Source organism: Pleurodeles waltl, chromosome 5 (assembly GCF_031143425.1).
Source record: "Pleurodeles waltl isolate 20211129_DDA chromosome 5, aPleWal1.hap1.20221129, whole genome shotgun sequence".
Classification (NCBI taxonomy): domain Eukaryota; kingdom Metazoa; phylum Chordata; class Amphibia; order Caudata; family Salamandridae; genus Pleurodeles; species Pleurodeles waltl.
This window is the reverse complement of record NC_090444.1, coordinates 704,615,830-704,638,682: the sequence shown is the minus strand read 5'-3', so window position 1 is coordinate 704,638,682 and position 22,853 is coordinate 704,615,830. Positions and strand designations below refer to the sequence as shown.

At 44.7% G+C, this 22,853-nt stretch overlaps 1 protein-coding gene across 2 annotated transcripts in view; it reads right to left on the bottom strand.

Moving 5' to 3' along the window:
• Window positions 1–22,853, bottom strand: part of MAP3K5 (mitogen-activated protein kinase kinase kinase 5) — a 759,411-nt gene that overhangs the window by 298,303 nt on the left and 438,255 nt on the right. For both annotated transcript variants that reach the window (XM_069234653.1, XM_069234652.1), the window contains exons 9-11: window positions 21,888–22,047; window positions 6,301–6,454; window positions 3,665–3,772 (exon numbers count right to left, since the gene is read on the bottom strand). In XM_069234653.1, the coding sequence (XP_069090754.1) occupies window positions 3,665–3,772; window positions 6,301–6,454; window positions 21,888–22,047 (422 nt within the window). The remainder of the gene's footprint in view (window positions 1–3,664; window positions 3,773–6,300; window positions 6,455–21,887; window positions 22,048–22,853) is intronic.

Below are 22,853 nucleotides of genomic sequence, written 5' to 3'. Positions count from 1 at the left end.
TGATCAACATTCGGCATTCGCTTTAACCTGGCTCCGGAGATTCTTTCACCTTTCAGTACAATGTTTCATTAGAAACTTCCTTTAGTGCTTCTTTTACTCCATCACCTGGAACGTTTTTCAAATATTTCATGATTTTGTTATCTACCTCATCTAGCACTTTATGAAGTCATCAAATGCTTCAATAAACGCAGACCACCTGGCACAAATTTTCTGTTTCTTGGATGTGTTGAATGGCAGTGGTGGCTTGAAGAACACAGCTGCGTTGCCTTTTGCACCCCCTTCTGCCGCCATTGTCTTAGCACGTGTCGTTCAGCTGATCCCGCTGTGTAGGATGACACCAACAACCTCTGCAAGCACAGCTGTGTGCAGAGGCCTGTGCTGAATATACTTCAGTAGTCCCTGAATGTAACTAGGTTTTCTGTTTCTAGCACCTTACTGGTGTTATGGTTGTTTTCTTGCTTGATCTGAAGAGTTGTTCTATGTTCTGTTTGGGTCAGGGTAGGTCTCACTGACAACCTCCCCTGTCACAGACTGCTTTGCCCTGATTCTGGGAACACGTGGCACGCACAAGCAGTTTGCTGTACCATTGCAAACTCTCAGGGGGAGCAGTCTTGTTTTCCACGGGCTCGCAATCCCCTGCTCATCGCCAATTGTAGCATCTTCCCCTGCACTAAAGCATGTCAATAGATTACACCACACACTGGAGCTGCAGTTCAACATGTCTTTATTCACCAACATCCATTCACATACACCTTACGTCATATCTCCCAGAACCACATGTGGACATCACCTCGAATATCACCTGGTTCCTGTGTAAGACTCCGCCCAGAACCACAACGGTCCTTTTGTGCAGAGCATCAATACATTACACACGGGAGGGACTAACCCAAGCAGGACAGCCTAAAACAGATAGAGCCAGCAAATAAAATTATGCAACTGTAAATTACAAAACACAAATCCAATGACAAATTTCAAGGGAAGCTTTCCCCCAAGTAGCCTCTAGCAAACCAGAGAGCTGTGCGGTCTAGTAGGCTTTGACCTAACGAACGAACTTTGTTTATTTTTACTACTTCTCTGTAGCAATCAGGTTTACACTCCCCTTTAAGAAAGCGAAAGAGGACACTAGAGAGCTATGCTGGAAACATCTGCTTTGGAGAGGCATGCGGAATGAGCGCCATGGGAGATGGGAACAGTTTATTTTCCCCTATGATTGAGGTGAGAAAACACCTGTTCCCACTGCTCTTTCTGTTTTGAGTTAGGGGTTGCTAATAGCCTCCCAGCCCTTCTCTGCAAGGCAATAATGTCTATAACCTCTTTATTATACAGTGGACTGTTGTAATGTTGAGGGCTCCATTGAACACAAAAGAGTGCAGAGGGCCAATAATGGAAGACGCAGGCCATCTACACCAACATTTCAATATTTGTGTTTCTTCATGTTTAATTTAGAACAATCTACCCTGTGGCTCGGCACTATAACTTGGGTTTTTTACAACAGAATAAGCCGCTGTCCTGATCAATAAGCTCTGATTAGTCTTTGCTACTGATGGCTAATTATCCCTACCTCTCTGTGTATTTCTTTGTTAATATTTCTGAGTACAAGCACAACAGATGTACCATCACATTTACAATATGGTATAAGTGGTCAACTATCTGGGTGTATAATTTCACGTCTATGTGCCTTTCTCGCACCCCACAAGGACTGCACTGTGGCTACCACATTGCCGTTTGGATAGATTGGCTTGTATGCAAGATTTTACTGACTTCTTTCTAGATCGCACCATGCACCTGCTATGAGTTGATTGCATAACCAATAAAAGGACATGGATTCCATTTTCGAGATAAGGGAGTACACGGGCGTAGCTTGGTCAGTGGGATTGGGAGTGTGTGAGCTTCAGACTGTGACAATCAAGCTGACACATAATGTTTAAATACATTATAAGACGAGCAGGGTGCATGAGAGGGGCCTAAGTGGCAGTGAAAAGGGAGAGGAATGCGGATTGGTAGGAGCACTAGGAGAGAAAACACAATATTTTGAATAATAACCTACATTTTTTAAGACTTTCAAAACAGAGAGGGAGAGTGTGTGTGCATTTTTATCTGTGTATGTAAAAATTCCTGGTGAAATCCAACATACATCTCACCATACCCGACTGAGGGCACCTGGACCCAACTATTTATCAGAAACGCACATTTATGAAGCTAGGCTCCTGGAAGTACGAAGAAAACGATATATTCAAGGAACCGACAACTGCATGACTCATTGTTCTGTATTTTGCCTTCATTGTAACAAAGGCACAATGATGACTCAAGTAAGTTTCAGACATAAATCATTTATAATCCCCAATTTCCTTATTATATTCTGCCAATGTTTCTATTGTACTCAACTTAAAATATCGACGTAAAAAGGGCCGAAAGCACAGCTGAGCGGCAATTAGAATGAAATCAATGCATTCTTTAAGTATTCATTTTGCATTTAAAAATAAAGTGGTGTCGTTTGGCAGAAGTACCGGTCTCTCAACACAATGCTTTCATTCTCTGCAATTTTAATCTCCATGTTTTAAACAATGATGATTATGTGGTTTCCCTGACTGCGGGCCCACACCCGGGTCAAACAAATGCAAATATGACACTTCAGGAAGTATGAATAAGAATTGCATGACCTAAACAGTGACAACTTAGAGGGCGAACTGGCTTTCTCCAAACACAAGACCTGTGTTAAGACATGCAGAACGAGGAGTCTGGGGGAAAAAAAATGTAATTATGTAATTAGGCTTTCCAGAAGCCATACACATAGGTTGGTTCCAAGTGATTTTCAACAGAAACACAATAAAAACCTCATTTTATACAGCACTATTAAGTAAAATTGGTATTACATGCATGCAGCCTACCAAAACCAACAAGTCTTGCAAAAGACCAAAGAGGAGGGCTGTCCTTCTAATGAACTCACTTCACCTTGTTAATGGAATATGGCTAAGGGTGTGAGGACAAGATGACCGGGTTCAACTCTTGTGTGGTGGGTCACAGCCTTTGTTCAACGCGTCCCAAGGTTATTTGGTAGTCTCTTTTCCTGAAGTGGGACAGACACAGGGGAGCTTACCTTACCTGTGGGTCACAAAATCAATTCCTGGAGGTATATGGGCCCACCCCCTTTATATCCTAATTTATGGCTAAAAACTGTCAACCATCGAAATACAGTTAGTACTGCATTGATTTAGATGTTGCCTCACATCCCTAAAAGACCTGGAGGAGTTTTTAGAGGACAAGCAAATTGGCACTCGGTTGTGCTTGGTTGGTAGAAAGCGAATTTATAATGCTGCCTGTGTATTTTATAGTGAATGATGAGAGTATAGGGTCAGCCATTTTGTCATGTCTTGTGACATGAAAGTTACCCCATCAAAAATGCATTTCCAACAGATTAGAAACGTGCATTTCGTACGGGACTTTTCATTATCTGCAAGAACCGAATTAAAAGGAAGTGGACACCAACTGAACCGAGTACAATAACAGCCTTGTTAAGAGCAAAAGTTATTTAGCACTGTGAAGTAAATGATGCTTGTTTCTTTATCTTCAGCCCCGACAGAGAGTCCTTTTTACCATGTGGTGACCATGATGTACAAAACAAATCAAGGAGCCTTGCTGAATTACCTCCTGACTTTTGGTTTACCTTGTCATCAGGGTACACGTGCCATATGGAGACTGTCTTCACGTCAGCATCACTGTTGATTGAGAGGTAGGACGGTTGGTAAATCTTTGTTGGTTCCAAAATTAAAACCTGTAAGACAGGTGGAAATACACGTTTACAAATGAAATAAGTTCTTGCTTTATGAGCTGGATGATCAGAAAGACTGAGACCAACTAAGGCACAGCAACAGATGAGCACAGACAAGTGAAAGAAGGCAAATTTGGCAAACCGGTCCCTGTGCCTTACCTTGCCCTTTTTTAGAGGCGAGCACAAAGCGCTCCGTCCCTCTTCTAATCTCTCTTTAGAGGGATTTTAAGCATGCCCATGTTACGTCAGTCACTTTCATTGGTTCCTGGGCTTGCCTTTTAAAATACGCTTGTTTTTCATTCGTGAAAGGCATGCATACGTCATACCTTTTCCGGTGTTTAGCCCTCCTCGAAAGCACCAGTAAACTACTGGAAACATACGAGGCTCCATGTTTTCCGTAAGGTTTCTGAACTACTTTTTCTCTTTATTTCGCAGCGCGATCGCGCTGTTTTTTACACAGTGTGATCACAATCTTTTTTTTTTTTTTTCATTTAATGTGGCAAGAAAAATCCGGTTAGGAGTTTACAACGCTAATAGCTCTAACTCGACATAATGCGAGACCCGTTGCATTGCAAATGCTTGTTTATTGTGGAGTTGGTGTTACTATAAAATGGAGGCTAAATTAAGCAGTTTCTTGACGTAAACTTGCCTTTCGTAAGTGACACTCAGAGGCATCAATCACATTTTTTACAAAGTGCTTACGAGTTGTGAGTTTTATATACAGGACCAATGTGCTACCACCGAAAGTATTCGTTTTCAAAGCACAGTTACTGGTAAAAGAGGCATTATTTGACCACCTTCCAGTTCAATATTTGTAATAGACACTTTAGCCTCCTGAGGTGAATTATTAGGCAGCTGTTGTCATATTCATTAGGGAGAATTTGGCCAAGGATTTAATGTCTATCCCTATAGATAACAAGATGTGGATGAACCAACAGGTACTTCTGGGACATCAGCAGACAACGTGCATCAGAGAAATGATGGCTGTATGTGGACGTTTAGTTACTTGAGCTATCACCCTAGACAACTTCGTACCAGGACCCGGTAAGCAGGACTGAAAAATGGTCAAGTATATTTAATCAGAGACGTTTCAAGGCATGGGCACAGTGGGCTCTGGCCCAGGGCCCCAGTGTTACTGGGGTGGGGGAGCTGGGGCAGATAGATCCAGCTCCGTTCTGCACACAGGCTTGCCCTGGCAACCTTGAAAAAATTCTTAAACAGATTGCTTTAAATACCGTTTTCCTTTAATTTATTTTAAGGTGGGTGATGCGAGTATATTATAGATACTGTACAGAAAAATGTTGTGTTTATGCGTCATACAACATCCATAATACGATGACATATGAGAAATAGGAGTGTGTCACAAAGATTATTTGCAGTAATATTAGTGAGCTGCTGCTGTGTTAAATATACTGAAAACACACTCACTGTCCCTGAATCGAGGTAAAGACATTTAGAATTTACACATGTGTGCCTGTGCACCTTAAGTGACCTGGCAAAAGAGGACATGAACAATCTGAAATTGGATCATAAATTCAAAACTGTTCTGAACAGGGGCCTCTGAAATACGTTTGACCCACGGCCCCCGAAGTTCTTAAGATGTCCTTGTATTTAATAAGTGGCCGGCAGTCAGCTGCGTGAGCTTGTGAAATTGGTTCCCTACGGTGAGTATGCTTTCAGGAGTTGTGTTTGGCAGATTGTCTCCAACCAGATGGGCAGTAATAGCTAGCCCGGTACTCCGATGCTACCTGTACCCTGATAGGTTGGCCAAGCTTGGATGCCTCTTACAAAAAATAGGTGTAATGCTGAAGAGGGTAGCACTGCTTCCTCCGAGAAAAGACAGCAAGTGCAGGCAACAAAGCCATCACTCAACCGAGAATAATAGAAGAGGAAAGTTTTCAAAGTGGGGTTTTCAATCCATGTGCCCTCTGGATAAAGCCTTTGTACTAAGTAGAGCAGCAAAATAATTCACTGCATAGTGTGACACCGACTATTTGTCAGCTGAGTGAAAGAAAGTGTAACCCACATTAAATATAGGAGAAACCTGAACAGAATGAGAAAATTAAACTTTGGGAAACTTTGATTAAGCGCAAATACAGAAGGCCAAGTATATGCAACTCCTCACTGGTTGGAGAACAAACCTAATCAACGAACGGGCATGGTTCAAAGGTCCTTTACCAATAAAGCAATCGACATTCCAGTGCTGCAGACCTTGTGGCACGTTTGCTCCTCTGCATTCGCTGTTGTGTTTTTAAAACTAAAGGTTTGCCGTAAGAAGGGAATATATTCAAGAGAATGGCTCCACAGAAAAAGCTGCCATGCAGTCAGAAAATAAGAATGCAAACAAAATAATAAATGTGTATGCGCTGCAAACAAAATCCAATGTAGATAGGTCTTTGTTTTTCACGTGTTTACATACACATGCATAATTGGTAGCTGCTCAACTGCTAGAGTTATAGGAATTTGGATGGTTTAGGACAGGGAAACTACACAGTGGAAGACCTAAAAAAAAAAAAATGTAAATCACTTACTGGGAAGCGAACTACAGCAACATCGGTCTTCGTGGATTCAACTAGGAAGTCCATCCAGAAGTCCACAAGTTCCTGTTTTGCAAAATGCTGTTCAGGGCTTTGCTTCTTAAAATGTTGATGCATCAAAATAACCTCTACAGCAGACTTGATGTACCTAGAATGAACCAGTGAGATATATTACATGGTGAGTTGAAAGTTAAACAAACATCTTCCATAACTTTTAAGCTATTACATGGATATCTAAAATAACTTGATGACTGTACCTGGCTGTACCATTTAAACAGGTGCTTATAATAGAGGGGTACCTGCGAGCACATCAAATTACTGTTTCAAGCTTACCATAGTCTCAGGAGTAATGAGAATATAACAGGAGAGAAAAATCACTCAATGTGCCATCATTCACAGCACCGGAGACGTCATCCTAATTCCTGCGGTGATTCCAGAAATGGTGGCAGTACTGTTCCCATGAACAAACGTGTTCAATTAGTCAAGTAGGATTAGTTATTATATGGTCTAAGCATCGCCGGAAGCATCATGTCCATAGAGTGCTTGCAAAAGAAGGCAGCGCTTTGAATGAGGTAGGAAGCACGGTGAAGTCACTCACCGTGTTCAAGGCAGCACTCTCTAAGCAAAGCTGAGAAGCACTACAGAAGTAATAGTACCTCATCACTCTGGTGACCTGGCTGAAGCAACAATTTGCTGTGAAGCTTAAGTTCACAGTTTTAGAATAGGAACAACAGCATCAACAGCAGACTGGGCCCATGAATTTGGACTCACAGTGGATCATCAGGGATTTCCTTTGTCCATGGCTTATTCACTTAGGATAGAGGTAATATTGAAGCGGCGGCAAGGACAGAGGTGTTCATTGTTGAGTTATGCAGTAAACATGTCAGGATTGGCATTAAATACTTAAATTACTATTTCAATGACTGGAATTAGTAAGATCAGCGTGCCTGTTAAAGTTTCTTTTGTTTTTTAATCTTTTTATTGAACGAAAAAACAGCCATTGAGCCATGTATCATACGACCATAAAAGAACATTTATCAACAACATAGAGTAGGAGTACAGTACTAATCAGGTGTTGAAATATAACATCGCAATCAAACATCCCCCAGGTAGCATGTAGTGGTATACCCAGCTCGGTGCCATTCCACCCACCAGGGCATTGCTAACAGAGGTTACTCCCTGTCCCTGTAAGCCCTCCACCCTTCCCAAATGTTCATCCATTTTCCTGGGCACTCCCTACTCTCATAGATAACTTTTTCTGCACTACGACACCAGTCTAGGTCTGTCCACCATTCTTGAAGACTAGACGGGGACTCGGTAACCCACGACTGCGCTATATTGCGTTTAGCTACTATTGCTGCTATGGCCAACCATTTAGCCTGCTGTTTCGGCTAGTGTTCCTCCCCCACTATATTCAGTAGGAGCAGCTTGGGATCCAGCGGGACCACCCTTCCCAGCACCCGGGCTGCTTCCCCAGCCACCCCCTGCCGGTAAGTCTTAAACGCTGGGCAAGTCCATAGAATGTGGCAGAAGGTGCCCTCCGAAACACAGCATTGCAAGCACTGCGCGGTCTATGCCCTACCCATCTTATGCAACAGCACCCTGGAATAGTATGCCCTCCTGTGTAGAATGCGGAGCTGGATCAATTTAAACCGTGCTTTGATCGCCACAACCCTGGGAATCCCATCTCGCCTCCCCTAGTCCTCGTTATTTAATGCACCCAGATCAGCCTCCCATTTGTCCCGTAAGGCTGTCATCGGGTCTGGGGAATTATTCAACAGTTTCTTGTATAATAGATATATGGCCTTCGTCTCCAGCGGTTCTGTTAAAAGGAGGTCCTCCAGAGGAGCTGCTTCCAGCAACTGCTCATACTCCAGGACATACCAACTCAGTGCATGCCACAGCTGCAGGTACCTGAACTGTTCCGTTCCTGCCATCGCATATCCTTGTTGTAGGACTTCAAGCGTCACGAGTGCCTGACCCCTCCAGACATCCCCCAGGTGTTCGAGTCCCGGAAGAGACCACTGGCAGAATCCACACAAGGTCTTTATGTCCCCGAGCAGGTCGCTACTCCACAGTGGAGACCACGCTGTCAAGGTTGATCCCATCCCAAATAAGGGAGAGCGTCATGCCGAGCCTTCACCACTGTTGCAGTGTGTGCCGGCAGTGATTACGAACTCGTGTGGGCATAAAGGGCAGGCTCAAAGGGCAGGCTCATATCCCTCCCGCCCAACATCTGTCTGTCAACCCGAAACGGCAGGTCCCCCTGGTCCGCAAAGGCCCAATCATTAACACTGACCAATTGAGTTGCCCAGTAATAGTGAAGGGGATCTGGGATTGCCAGCCCACTCTGATACACCCCAAGCTTCAGTTTTGACAATGCTACACCCGAACAGCCACCATGCCACAACAGTAGTCTGATATCCTGGTCCAAACTCCGGAACACCTCTGCTGGTATCTTATAGGGAGTGTTCTCGAAGACATATAGAAGACGGGGCAGTGCCATCATTTTGGAGAGGGCTGCTTTACCCATGAAAGAAAGAGGTAACGTCCTCCAATGGGCCACATCCCCGTGGAATCTATCAAGCTGCGGTTGGAGGATTTTTTGTAGAAAGCGCTCCTGATTCTTAGTGACATATATCCCAAGGTATTTGAAACCCTCCACACAGACCGGCATGCTGCAGCCGGGGGCATGACAGGGGGGAAAGACCAGCGATTTATCCCAGTTAATCTGGTAACCGGAGTGGTCCCGAAAGATGCAAAAGACCTGCATTATCCTGTTGATGGACCGCCGGGGCTGTGTGACATATAGCAGAATGTTGTCCGCGTACAGGGAGATACGTTCCTCCCATGTTGCACCCAAGTCTATATCCCGAATCAGCAGATCCTGCCAGATCCACTCCTCCAAGGGCTCGAGTGCCAGGGCGAACAAAATGGGAGAGAGCGGGCACACCTGCCGGGTGCCCCTGTGTAGGGGAAAGGGCCACGACAACATAGCATTGACCCACACCCGGGCAACCGGTTCCTGATACAGCAGTCTAATCCAGGACAAGAACCGAAGACCCACTCCGAACCTTCTGAGGATCTCAAAAATATAAAGCCATTCCACACTGTCGAAAGCCATCCGGGCATCGAGAGACAGGAGCGCCGTCTGTTCCTTATGCTGGCCTTCCATCATGTGCAAGACCCTGTATAGTCTCCGCAAGTTCAGACGCGTGGATCTGGACGGCATGAAGTCGGATTGGTCTGAGTGGACCAATTTAGCAATAATTGCGTGTAGTCTAGCCCCAGAACCTTGACCTCCGTATTAAGAAGGGAGTTGGGCCTTTAAGAAGCAGCACATCTCTCCGTGGGGTCAACCCTTCTTCGAGATCAGCACGACAGGTGCGGTCCTCTGATCCTGGGGCAGCAATCCCTCCTCCCGTGCCTCCTGGAACATGGACAACAAGTGTTTAGCCACTTTACTCTCCAGGCATTTAAATAACTCCGCCGAGAGTCCATTGGGCACTGACGCCTTGTCCGAATGAAGCCCCTGCAGCACTGCGGCGACAACTTCTTCCGTCAGCTCAACATCTAACTCCCCGCTCTCCATCTCCGAGAGCCCCGTCTTCCGAGTCACCGAGGTATAGACCTCCTCATAATAGGCAGCAAAGGCCTCTGCTATGGACTTGTTAGATTCGCATGTGATCCCCTCCTCAGTCAGTACCGCCCTGACCCAAGAACGCTCTCGGTCTCTCTTGTTCAACCATGCAAATAATTTGTTGGCTTTGTTACCTACATCATAAAGTCATCGCAGAGATGCCAGAACATATGCCCTACCATGTTGTTCGACCAGAGTGCGCAGCTTGTATCGTTTGAGGCGCAGATGGTTGGGGGGAGACCATCCTCTTCTCCTCCCTCTGCCTGACAGCGGGCCTCCAAGGCTACGATTTTTCACTCAAGTTCCGTGGCCTGCAAATGCTGTTCCTTTTTCTTGCCCCCGATCTTGTCTTGTGCATAACCCATTATTACTGTTTTAAGGCTTCCCACAATATGCATGCAGAGTCCACCGAACCCAGATTCTCAAAGTATTGGGTCGCCCTCGCCCTCGCCCTCGCCCTCACCCTGTCAACAAAGGATTTATCTCTTAAATTCCAGGGATCCAGTTGAGGCCGCTGTGAGTATGACTGTGAAGAACCCAGCACAGTAACTCCCACAGGGGAATGGTCGGAGATACCTCCCGGGTAATGCACAGCCTCTCAGAACCTGCCCACATGAGTCCAGGTCATGAATAAATAGTCAAGCCTCGATGAGCCACCATGGGGGATCGAGGAATAAGTGAACTGCCTTTTCCCTGGATTCTGCTCCCTTCACAAATCCGCCAGGCCAAATAAGTCCATAAAGGACTTCAGGGTCGCTGAGGCATTGGGTGTCCTTGCATGTGAAACTCTATCTACCCCTGGGTCTGCCACCAGATTTATATCCCCTCCCAGAATAGGAGACATGTCGGGAAATCAAGCAAAAAAGCGCCCAGGTCCGCCACGGTAGCCCTCTGAAGTCTTAGCGGAGCATATACGGAACAAATGTTCAAAGTGTGCCCTTTCCAGATCCCCGAGACTGCCACATAACGTCCCAGTGTGTCCCACCAGGTGCATGTCAGAAGGAATGGTATTGTTTTTTTTAGAAGGATACTCACTCCAGTGGACCCCGCTGTGTAGCCCCCATGAGCAACCAGCTGATACCCAAACCTGTTCAGAGCCTTGTAATAATTCCCTTTCAGATGCGTTTCCTGCAATAAAACGAGATCAGGGCCATGTCTGCGCAAAAACTGAAGGACTATAGTCCGTTTGATGTGACTGCCCAGACCATTGACATTCCATGTCATGACCCTAAGGGTGCGAGTACTTAGTTCTACCATTGAATGTCCCCCAGTTCTGTATTCCCACATGTGGCTCCCCACCCCGAGTGATGTCCCATAACATCGCAGTGCTGTGCAATAGCATAATAACAAGGTATAACCATGAACTGTAGGTCAACAATCTCCTGATGATAACTCCCCCCACCCTGCAACCCTGCATAGCGGGCTTTAAACTGCCCACCCCCCAAACAGTGGAGTGCCTGTTGCCCAAAACATTTCTAACTCTTGCTCGTGTGGGCCAGCGCCATCATTGATGACCTCCACCATTTAGTATGTAGACAATCAATTAAAATCAATCCCCCATTGTACATTACTGTGCTTCGTATGTTGGTTTGCCCACCAGTTCTAATTAGGCACCAAACTCGCCACCAGCTCCCCTGTCCACTATGATGCTGGAGCTCCCACCTGTCCCAGCCCCATCTCTTGTTGCCGTGTCGGAGAGGCCATCTTCTTCCTCCTACCAGGCCCCCCTCTGTCGCACTGATTATCCACACGGCCCACAGCTCTTCACCCCTCCAGCCACTCCCAGACCTCCTTCGGCGCGGCGAAGTGCCATGTCTTGCCATCAGCGATTACCCTCAGCCGCGCCAGGAAGAGCACCATGTAATTACGTTCACGGTCCCGCAGAGCTTTTTTGACCTCACAAAAACATTGGCGCTGCCTTTGGACCTTCAATGTAAAGTCCTGGAAGAAGCGAACAGTGGCATTCTCATACTCTAGGTCCCCCTGGGATCTAGCAGCCAGTAGGATGGCATCACGCTCCCTAAAATTAAAGATGTGAGCAATGACTGTCCTGGACGCAGAAGAGGGACCGGGGCCCTGTGCGCACGCTCCACTGTAAAGATCGTGGATAGTCTCTTGGGGTGAAGATAGTCGGCGATCAGGGTTTCCATCAAAAGCTCAACACTTGGGCCCTCAACTCCCTCTGGCACCCTAAAAACTCTGATATTATTTCTCCACACCCTTCCCTTCTGACCCTCCATATGCGCCGCCAATTGCTCGTGTTCCGTAGTGAGGAACCGTAATTGGTCCTCGAGTTTCTTGGGTGTAGATTGTAGACAGGCAATATCTGTCTACGCAGTCGTGACCTTTTCAGAGACTTTTATGAGATCGGCTCGCAGAAGGGCCACATCCACTGCCACTGCGTCAAGCCTGGGTTCCAGAGATCCCTTCAGTTCGTGAATAGCAGCCATGATTACGCTCAGGGAGGGCTCACGTGGGGGATCCTGTCCTGTCACCCTGACTGTCTTGGAACAGCATTTTTGTCCATTTTGTTGGTCTGTTGCGAGAGCTGCCCTTTGTTCCTGACCATGCTGGGTGAGCGCCAACTAGCAAGCAGCCAGGGCCCCACCCGCCCTCGGGTCAGGAGTGATCCCAAATCCAAAGCCGTAGTGGGGGGCAGCCCGCGCCGCGCATTGGTCCACCGGGGTCCAGTCTTATTCCTCCTCTTGAGGGGAGGAGGAGGAGGGGTCAGAGGCCCGACCGTCGAAGCCCCTTCATGAATGCTGAGTGGAGGGGGGGGGATTAGAGGGGCCCGACCACAGAACAAACCAGGCCGTGTCACTCACTCCAGCCTTCCTTGCCCCAGGCCCCACACAGGAGGCAGGCTTCCACCAGGGAGGCAGGCTTCCACCAGTCCATCCACCCTGCACCACTTACTGCCGTCTCTGGCTCCTCACGCTCCAATCATGTGACAAGGTGGAATGACAGCCCGCCCCACGCCTGTCTCAGGCCGCAGAGCTGGCTGCGCGGCCGTTCTCAATCTGCAGCCCAGTCCGACTCCCCAGGGAGCCCCAATCGGGCACCCCACCTCCTCCAACACCTCCGGGCCCAACACACAGGTGTCAGGCCTCCCACGGCCGTGCACCGCCACCAGGCCGCAGGTCACACAGAAGGTGCCCTCGTAGGCGCACAGGGCTCGGCACCCAGCGGCCCCAGAATTAGCCACTCAGCCGCTTGCAAATGCAGCCGGATACCCGCTCCCAGCGTGCGATTTGGATGCTTAAGCGGATATTTGGGGGACTGTAAAGATTAACTGCGGTGCTCCACTAAGTGGTGGCCATCTTGGCTGGCGCTTATCCACGCCCCCCGGAAATAGTAAAGCGTAAGCCGGATTTCATTAGAACAACTTGACCCTCTGTGAAGAATTTTGTGTTATGCGCTTTCTATTACATGACTATTAAAATGAGAAAATAACAGTCCCCATCTACTATACCAGTCCTCACTCAACTCCTAGATAAGGAATTAATAGGTTTGATGTCAGGACAGCATTCACAATTTACGCACTTCCCACAGTCCTCAATCGCAGCTAGAATTGGCTTTGCTATTTAAACTGAGGATGGTTACATTGTTCTATATCAGTATCCATTAATGATGTTGCATCACTTAGTCCTTTGGATAGCGGGCAGCTGCAATATGTGTCTTAAGACCTATTGTGAGTTCATTCGTGCATTTACTTTGTATGACAGCTTACATGCTAATTTGTGGCTTTTTAATTTATAAAGATCATACTTTTTGGATGTCTTAGCTTAACAAAGAGATAGTGCTATTCACGAATCATCTTTCCACATTCATTTGTTTACACTCTGCTGTCAAATAAACTTGTTGTTGGACTTAGGCTTTTTTGTTCACAAGGTAAAATTGTGTATGAATTTAACTCTCTTAAAGATGCAATAAAAAAACTGTCTGCCAAATGTATCTACTATGCAATATTTTGCTGCGTATTCCAGTTAAGTTCACATCTTACAATGCAACCTTCATCCTCTAACTCATTTTTTCTAATACTGTTCTTAGAGGGTACAGCTTAACTCTACTAATGAAGCCTTTTCAACACAAGGGACCCTACTCCCATCTTCCACATTGTTGTAGCCCCAGATACTGTATCACTCTGAGATTTTCTTTCTAGGACACTGGTGGGCAACACACACACAGTTGCCCAAATATTACCGAACACTTTCCCCATGAAAGCTCACACATACTGGGCATGACAATCCTTGTTAGGAGTGTGGCAGGTAAGTAACTTTATCTCCTCAACACTTCCTGGGCCACTGCCATAGAACGGGCAGGAGGAAGGCCTTAGTAAACAAGCCAAGTAAGAGCCAATAAGGTTAGCTTTTATGCAGCATGTGCTAACGCAGGCAGAACAGAGAGGACATATACAGCACACACGCGACTGCCGAACAACATGCCAACAGACATATAATGCACACAGACCAAAGAACATGAAGGCATCCATGCACACAGCAAAAGAAATACACCCATTCAAAGACCAACAGACTTCAATGCCCCTGTGGGTCCCAAACAACAGAAACAGGCAAATATGCCCACACAGGCACCCATGCACAACAAATATACAAACACACATGCAATACCAGACAACATACATGTATACACAAACAAAAATATACAACAGGTTGGCCCACGGGAAGATGAGAAAAATAAAAAGACTACAGAGATGTAGGCTTTAAGCAGAGGTGAATAGAATCTGAACGCCCTCACCAATACTGGCTTCTCACTGGAACAATTATCTCTAGCAACTGATGGAAGACTTCAACACTTTTATTTTCATGCTAAGCTAATCCTTGCTCTTTGGAATCATTCGCCTTATGAAACATTATAGTACAGTATGTATGCATACTTATGGCCATATCTACGAACACATTTTCCAATATACACAGAATAGGCAAAACCCTTTGATACATCTGGCCCTTACCCCTCTTCCTGATTGGCATAAATCAATCAAGAAGCCGTAGTTAAATCCTGCATGGCCATACTGCCTTCAAAACCTCTGGTATGAAATAACACTGCAGAGGTGTTACATGAACTGCTTCAAGAATACTCACTACAGCATACTTTGTTTTTCATTATAAAAGTACAACAAGAGGCCACTATGAGTGTCCCTGATTGTCAGGTGGTATTTCCATGTCCCTTGAATTTTGATACCACAGGTCCTGTTCATTCTTTGGGAAGAAGAGGGGACAGGAATTACCAGGGATTACAGTTCATTACTTCAGGTTCCTCTAGGAAATTAGGAATTACAGGACAAATCAGTAATGTAGCGTTCAATTTCAACTGGTTATTTCTTATTCTCCTCCAGAGTTCAATACAGATTTCAGTTTACTTAGGAGCAGATGGGATGCTTGGGTGAAACAAAACAGCCTGCAGCGTTCTCATGGGTTTCACAATAAAGATGGGCCAGGTAACCCTCACTGATTTGTTGACAATTCAATATGCTTTTGTTTTGCATGTTTCTGGTGAGATTTTAATAGTTACTTAGGTTGACATTTTTCCTACTGCGTAGATGAAATGTACTTGACAAAGAAGGAATTCCTATAGACTACTTGCTTCACAAACATTTTCATTTTGTTATATTTGGATTTCCTTAAAGACATAGCTCTTTCTATACAATTATAAGGATGGTTTCCTAAGAAGTGGCTCAGGGGCATTCGACGATGGACTTACTCTGTTAACCATGTACTCAATGGTCAGGGTGGTGAGGCTAGGCCCAATGCAACATCTTCTTATGAGTATCTTTTTCCCAGCTTGGGCATTTTTTGAAGGAGATGGGGGCTCGTCCAAAGTGTTAGGATTCCATGTACTCCAGTATCTCTTCCACCCTTATCTGTAGACATCGGGCAGGCCTTTTACGGACAGTAGCACCCATGGCATTATTAAAAGATCAGTTCTCACCTGGGACTGAACATGAACAAAAACTACAAACTGGATGTACGTCAGCACACGGGCCTATTTTCTTGATGGTTTGGTGCCCTCACAGGATCTAACCAGAAACAAAAACACTTCATAACCTGTGGGGGGAGAGATCCGATGATGTACTACCCTTAGTCCACCTTTTTTCAGATTAGCATCCTTGGTTGATGGACACTCTGAAGGAAAGGGTTTATAGGAAGGCTAATGCTTTTGAACCAACCTGATGTTTATCAACTAGATGTGTGTCACGAGCAGGGTGTTGCTGACAGCCATCAAGAACAACCTTTTTTTTAGTAATCATATCTCCTTAGAAACAAAACAGCCTACAGCGTGGTGGAGAAAATTTCGGGCCATGGAATATTCTTTTTTATTTGAGCTCTATTTCAAATTTTGGGGTTCGTCTTACATTTAGGGTTCTTTAAGTAGGTTTGTGACCTGCTTTTTAGTAGGGTTTGTGTATGCTTAATGATCCACTGTACATTCCATTTTCATTTCAGCAAGCTTTTTTTCACCAGTGGGACACTGACTTTTTTTTGTTTTTTTTTATACAATAGTCTCTTTCCAAGGGCTTCCAATTCAAGGATTAGTTGCCCAAATTTAATTTTGATGGAGTAAAATAGAGGTGCATGTCAGCCGTGGCCCGTCCTTTAGGGCAGAGTGGCCATAATGCCCCCCCCCAACTTTTGCCTCTCATGAAGTGTGTCTGTCAGGCTGAGCAAAGGACAGCCTGACAGATACTCTTCATGTTCAGCTCAGGCAGCCAGGAGCGAGACATGCGTGATTTGCACAAACTCCTGGCTGCCAGAGCTGAACTTTGCTGGGCTGAAGAGGTCACAGTTCCTATGGGAAAGAAAGAAAGAAAGAAAGAAAGAAAGAAAGAAAGAAAGAAAGAAAGAAAGAAAGAAAGAAAGAAAGAAAGAAAGAAAGAAAGAAAGAAAGAAAGAAAGAGAGCGCGTGTGTGTGTGTTGTGAATGGATGTGAGTGCGTGCGTGTGTGAATGAATAAGTATGAGTGTGAGTCTGCTTTCCGCCTGCCCACCTCCCTCCTAAAATTACCAGACGCCACTGGTGCATGTGTGACTTTGTGCCCAATGTATGTGTAGCATAAGTCTCTTCAGAGGCAGTGGATGTAGAATAAGGGAGGTCAAATATCTTTTTCTAGAGGCTTTATTCCAGGTAGCCTACTGATGACCGATTGACTGAGGTGCCTCAGGCCTCTGTTCAGTGGCATAAGATGCCACCTATTTTTGCCAGCTCAGCTCAACTGATGATCCTTGAATCCACCTTGCCATGCTCTTTAATAAACTGAACTATTCTCTTTGCAGCACACTTGGCCCTGGTTGGCCAAGCCGTTTAAAGGTATTTGTTGCTTTTAGAGTCTGGTTGTTCATAACTAACTTACTGTTAAGCTCCTCCTTTGTTCTTGTTCCCCAGGTCATAACTTTTGAATTTGCTGTGTTAGTGTGCCTTCAATAACCATGCTGTCTTATACTTTTGATTCTAAATTATGACTGCTGAATCAGGCCAATACTATCCATTTTGGAATTTGGACCAAAGAATTCGCCTATTGAACAGATGATCAAAGGCATTTGAGAAAGCAAGGAAGGCTGCAAACAGGGACACGTGTCTCTTGGTGGAGAATTTGTAGATGACGTATTGGAGATTGAATATCTAGTCTGTCATGGACAGTCGCCCTGTGAACCTCCCTGAATGAGATTCAGAATGTGATTCTAATTAGCCCCAAACAATAGATGCTCCAAGATGAGTCTAAAGATTTCTTTTTTCTTCTACGGGTGTTAAGATTTTGGGATCATGGATCTTGAGTTTCTCGCAAATTGATACTATTAATCTTGTTTTCAATGATTCTATGATAAAAGTGTTGTTGCACAAAAATGTAAATACCTTTGAGGGAAGCTTGTGAAGTATTCGAATGAGGGGGAATGAGCCGGACTGTCAAAACAAAATACATTGCATGTGCTGTGAAGAGTATGGTGGGACAACCATGGTAACCATGGCAAGGTCCAAACGTAATTTGGGCCACAATTACGAATTTCTACTTTCAAGATGGCTGCATCTAGTTGCGAGAGGCAAAATTAAAGTGGAATTTAATTTGCAGGTGCTATTCTCAATATGAGAGTTGCGATGTGTGAGGAATGTTTCCAGGTGACGATCAAGCTTGCTGTAATTGCAGGGGGGGAGAAGGAAGGGGCAGTTGGCCACATGGCTTTGAGAAATACGATACCCGCTCTCCACCTTGTACATTGCACATTACTGGGCCTACCTCCTTCGACAGAGAACCCTCTCAGGGTGTGTGGGTCTACCAAGTGGATGATCTCAGGGTGTATGTCTCGACACCATGGACCCTCTCATGGAGTATGGGTCTGTCCCATTTTCTGACTATATCACTTATTGCTAAAATAAGACCTTGACTCACTAGGGCTTTTGGTACCTGTTCGTATTATTGAAGATCACATTTCCAGGGCTCTACCATTCACTTGCTACAATTCACCACAGTCACCTGTCTAAGAGATTTAATAAGTCAACACTGCAATAAGGTGTAGAAAAATGTGTCCATGGCCCACATCCCTTCATACATTTATAGTCTTTGGCTGTCCCAAATGTATGCATTTGATCTCTGGAGTAGTATACCGTGAGCAGAATCTTAAGCTGAACTAGACTGACACTAATCTTGATCAACACTTCTTGGAGAAACGTAAGGCCTCCTGCCATATATCATCTTCTATTGTGCCGACATTCTGATCTTATCTATTTCACAATTTGATCAGGTCCATGCATGTGTCATTTATTAGGGTGCTGTCAGTCACAGATATCATCCGTGATTATCAAGGTAGTGTCTAGCAGCCTGTTTTCTAACAATGATTCTTCTGTCACAGGCTTTTCAATGACATTTTCAGTTCAAAGACATGATGTGCCAGATGTATCATCACCGCCCTTTGCGATTCGGAAATAGCGATTTTTAAGAAATCGCTATTTCCGAATCGCAAAGTGCCATGTATCCCATTTGCGAATCGGTAATAGCGATTTCTTAAAAATTGCAAATGCTATTACCGTATCGCAAATTGCGATACCGGCCCCATTCACAGCTATGGGCATGTTGGCCCATATCTGCGAATTTTTTGCATTTCCAAAATTGCGATTTCTGAACCAGAAATCGCAATTTTGGAAATGCAAAACCCCAGGGTGCTGGGGGGCTAAGGTCCCCTCTGCTGCACCCCAAATTTTTTGGGGGGGACATGTAAGGTGCACACATGCCAAAAGGGCTGGTGTGCTTTACATGTACAATTTAAAAATGCATTTTGAATGCATTTTTAAATTTTGCACATGGTTACCACCAAGTTCAACTTGGTGGTAATTAGCGATTCCTAAATGCCAAAATCGCATTTAGGAATTGCTTCATACATGTGCTAAGAAATCGCAAATAAGGAATCCTTGTTTGCAATTTCTAATTTACAGAGTCGGAATTTGCAACTCTCTAAACAGGGTCGCAATTTTAAGGAATCGCTATCTTAGCGATTCCTTAAAATTGCGTTCAGAATGTATTTCATACATTCTGAACTGGCATTTTGCATTCGCAAACGGGCATGCGCACCGTTTGCGAATGCAAAATGCTTTCATACAACTGGCCCTTAGCTCGGTATCTCATTCTACTCTGACTCTTCGTAACCCTAGATAACAGATGTATTGATGAAATGACTATTACACAAACTAATCCCAAACAGTTCTGGTCAGCCTGACCACTATCCACAGGACGTGGGTATAGTCGACACGTCCTTTGGATAATGGCAACACTATTGGATACAAGACAAAGGTGCAGCACAGAGTGCAAGCAACAAGAAAGAGTCTACAAAAAAGTGGACACAAAAGAAGTTGCAAGTAGGGGGTAAAGTAGACAAAATGAGAATATGAAACAGGAGGACAATCTGCTGGTGGAGGAAAGGTAAAGGACAGTACATTGACACCACTGCATAGCAAACTGGAAACAGTTACTTGGGTAGAAGCATCTGCTTATAGAACCTTGTCAAATTAGCATGTGTCGCCCCTGCTGCCTCACAAGTTCACAGAATAATAAACAGCGCTAGGCACGTTAGCAAGAAGTGGAAAAGCAGAAGGGATTTTTCACAGCTTTTTTCCTCAGGCGGATGTGAGCTTTGGTCTGTGATGGCTCCAGAAATTTGCGACTTCTCTTTTGAAAATGAATCATAACTCCTGTGCCCTGCAGGAGGCTAGATGATGCCGGAGTTCTTTCTACAAATGATACATGTACAATAAATCTTATCTTTCTGGCCAGATACCAAAGAACTTTGTACACACAGTGTGTTGTTATCACCCACTTTGATTATGTCCACATCGAGGTGACCGCAGAGGCATTCAAGAGCGACTACAGAACATTGCAGAAGTGGGAGCTTAAGGCTTTCAATGCTGCAGAATTATGCACCTTAAGTCAGCAGCAGAATTGAGTGGAGTAATATGCAACAGACAGCGTGAGCAGAGCTGGAAACCACAACGTTGCAAAATCTGATGCAATGACGTGACAAAAGTTCTCCTTGAGCTTGGTTACCAACCAATCATTCTATATACAATGCTTTTAAGAAACACACGGCCCTGATATGATTCGCACAGTCTTTAGGACAATGCGAGATGCTTGCGACTTGTCACATCCTATTAAGGTACGGCGACCCATTTAATGGGAGAAACCAAACTTCTGTGTCTTTGGTAGTACATTAAACTTGCTGAACTTGGCTTCCTTGGTAGTGCTGGTGCTGGCATGTGCAGCTGTAACTACGCTGATGGCAGCGTCCACGGGACCAAGAATTACAGCTATTCCACAAGTCTATGAGTAAGGCGAAAATCACAATGCAAGGACGGCAGGCAGCACCTGAGAAACAAATAGAATTAGTAGCACATTGGACGCAGGTAGGGGGTGAAAAACATGGGAAAATGCAGGAATTCCACTAAGGGGCCAGTGAGACATGTGAAAGACGTGGAAGTGTTCATTATGAAACAGCGTGCCTTTTCTTTATCCGCTGTCGAATTCTAAGGCCACTGTGGCTTGTTTTCTTAGTAACATGGAGAAACAAATTACCCCGTACCTCACCCTTCCTGAATATGATATAACGACTCCTCTGTTGATTCACAACATGGCCAGTAGACTGGCAAGTGAAATACATTTTACCCTATCAGAAGCCAAGTGGTGCTTGTACTGGCTCATGTTGTAGCAAACAATGAATGAACTAAACTTTACGAATGTCACAGTCACTTTTTCAGAGATTTAAAGAATGACATTCACTTTTAATTGTGTTAGTCATTTGGTTGTTTTTTTGTCTTTGGTCAGGTCGAGCTTGGTTTCTTAGAGCCATGCATGGGTTTCTAGTGGTTCCTACAGCTGTGACACCTTAGGGTTAAAGTGGGCTTTAGAAGTGAACAAACACAATAAATAAAAAGAGAACATGTTCGAAAAAGACTGAGAATACACCAACCGCTAAACGACGAGGTATTAAGATTTACCCATACAGAGTAATTCCTTGGATGCTCAACTGCACATTTATTCATCTCATATCTTGTTTTTCTTTGAGGGATTGGTATCGGCTGGACAGGTCTTGACTTGTCTAACCTAAAGTAATCCACGGGAATCCAGTGAAATCTGATATGGGTCACACTGCCCACCTGAGGATTCAGTATTTTTAGACGCCCTTGCATCTTTAACTCTCCCATAGCTGTGAATAATGTTCCTTTTGGTTCTATCTTATGGTTTTAAGACCAATTTGCCTTTCAATTGCAGTGCGTTTGAAGCGTTCCTCGGAGAACTCAATAAAATAGAAAAAAAAGTTATTTCATGAGGGAAACAGATATGCGTAAACAACCTATTTATAAGATTATGTGCCACCAATGTACAACAGTAAGAATTCTGTGCCTACAAGATTTGAGAAGTGGAACACAGAGCATTAGTTGTTACTCACCAGGCGGGGGCTTTCAGCTTGAAGAGTTTTTCTGATGCTTGGATTACTTTCATGTGGTCATTGGCAAGGACACTGGCTCCCAGGAAGAATCCTACGTCCCAGTAACTCTGAATGTTTTCCAAGTTCCCCTTTTTACCAAGCAGGCTGCTGAGCTTCACTCCTGTACCATGAAATAAAGATAAACTTTGAGTCCAGCCACAAAAACAACCACCACAGAACTAAAAACTCAACAGCGAATGTGATTATCAGAGACTGCAACTGCAGGTATCTAAAGCTCTTTGGATGTGCACTTTTAAGAAAGTGTCTTGTAAACCCACAGGTTAAAGGACTGAGCAACAGATGGTGAATGTGATCAGTAACAGCAATACACTCCAACTTCAGATGGAAAGCATAAGAAAAAGGACTGTTTAGGAGCAGCTCGTATCAAAAACCTTAAGGAGACGGAAAGAAGGCAGGACTCTACAAAAAGGCTGAATGAGACAAGGTAATATTTTGAACAGAAGTGGAAGGAAAGCACAAGTCTGGGTAGATTAGTCATATAAGTAATGTTAAATTGGGGATACCAGGTATTAGAAAAGGAGAGGACCCTGGCAGTCAGCCAGATTGGAGATGTGAAGTATGTGGGAAGACTGGCAAAGAAGCAGGGAATATGCATATCGCCCTTAATTCATGCAGAGGGAGACTTTCAAGATCTGATTAAATGGAGGAGTAGGGAGTTCCTGCTACTTTCTTAACACCACATGTGCTTTATTACTATGCAGCACACCTCTACTGTCTTAACTTATGATTATTTGTGGTTGTATGCACCCTATCGAGGCAGTAAAGATCGGAGTTAAGATTTTAAATGTTAAAATTGAAAAGGGGATCAGGTCTCAATGACATTTGACGATCTGAAAGACATAAGTATTGTGGGAGTTGGTGGAAGGGAAATACAAATGTTAAGTATAGGTCACAGAGAGGAGCATA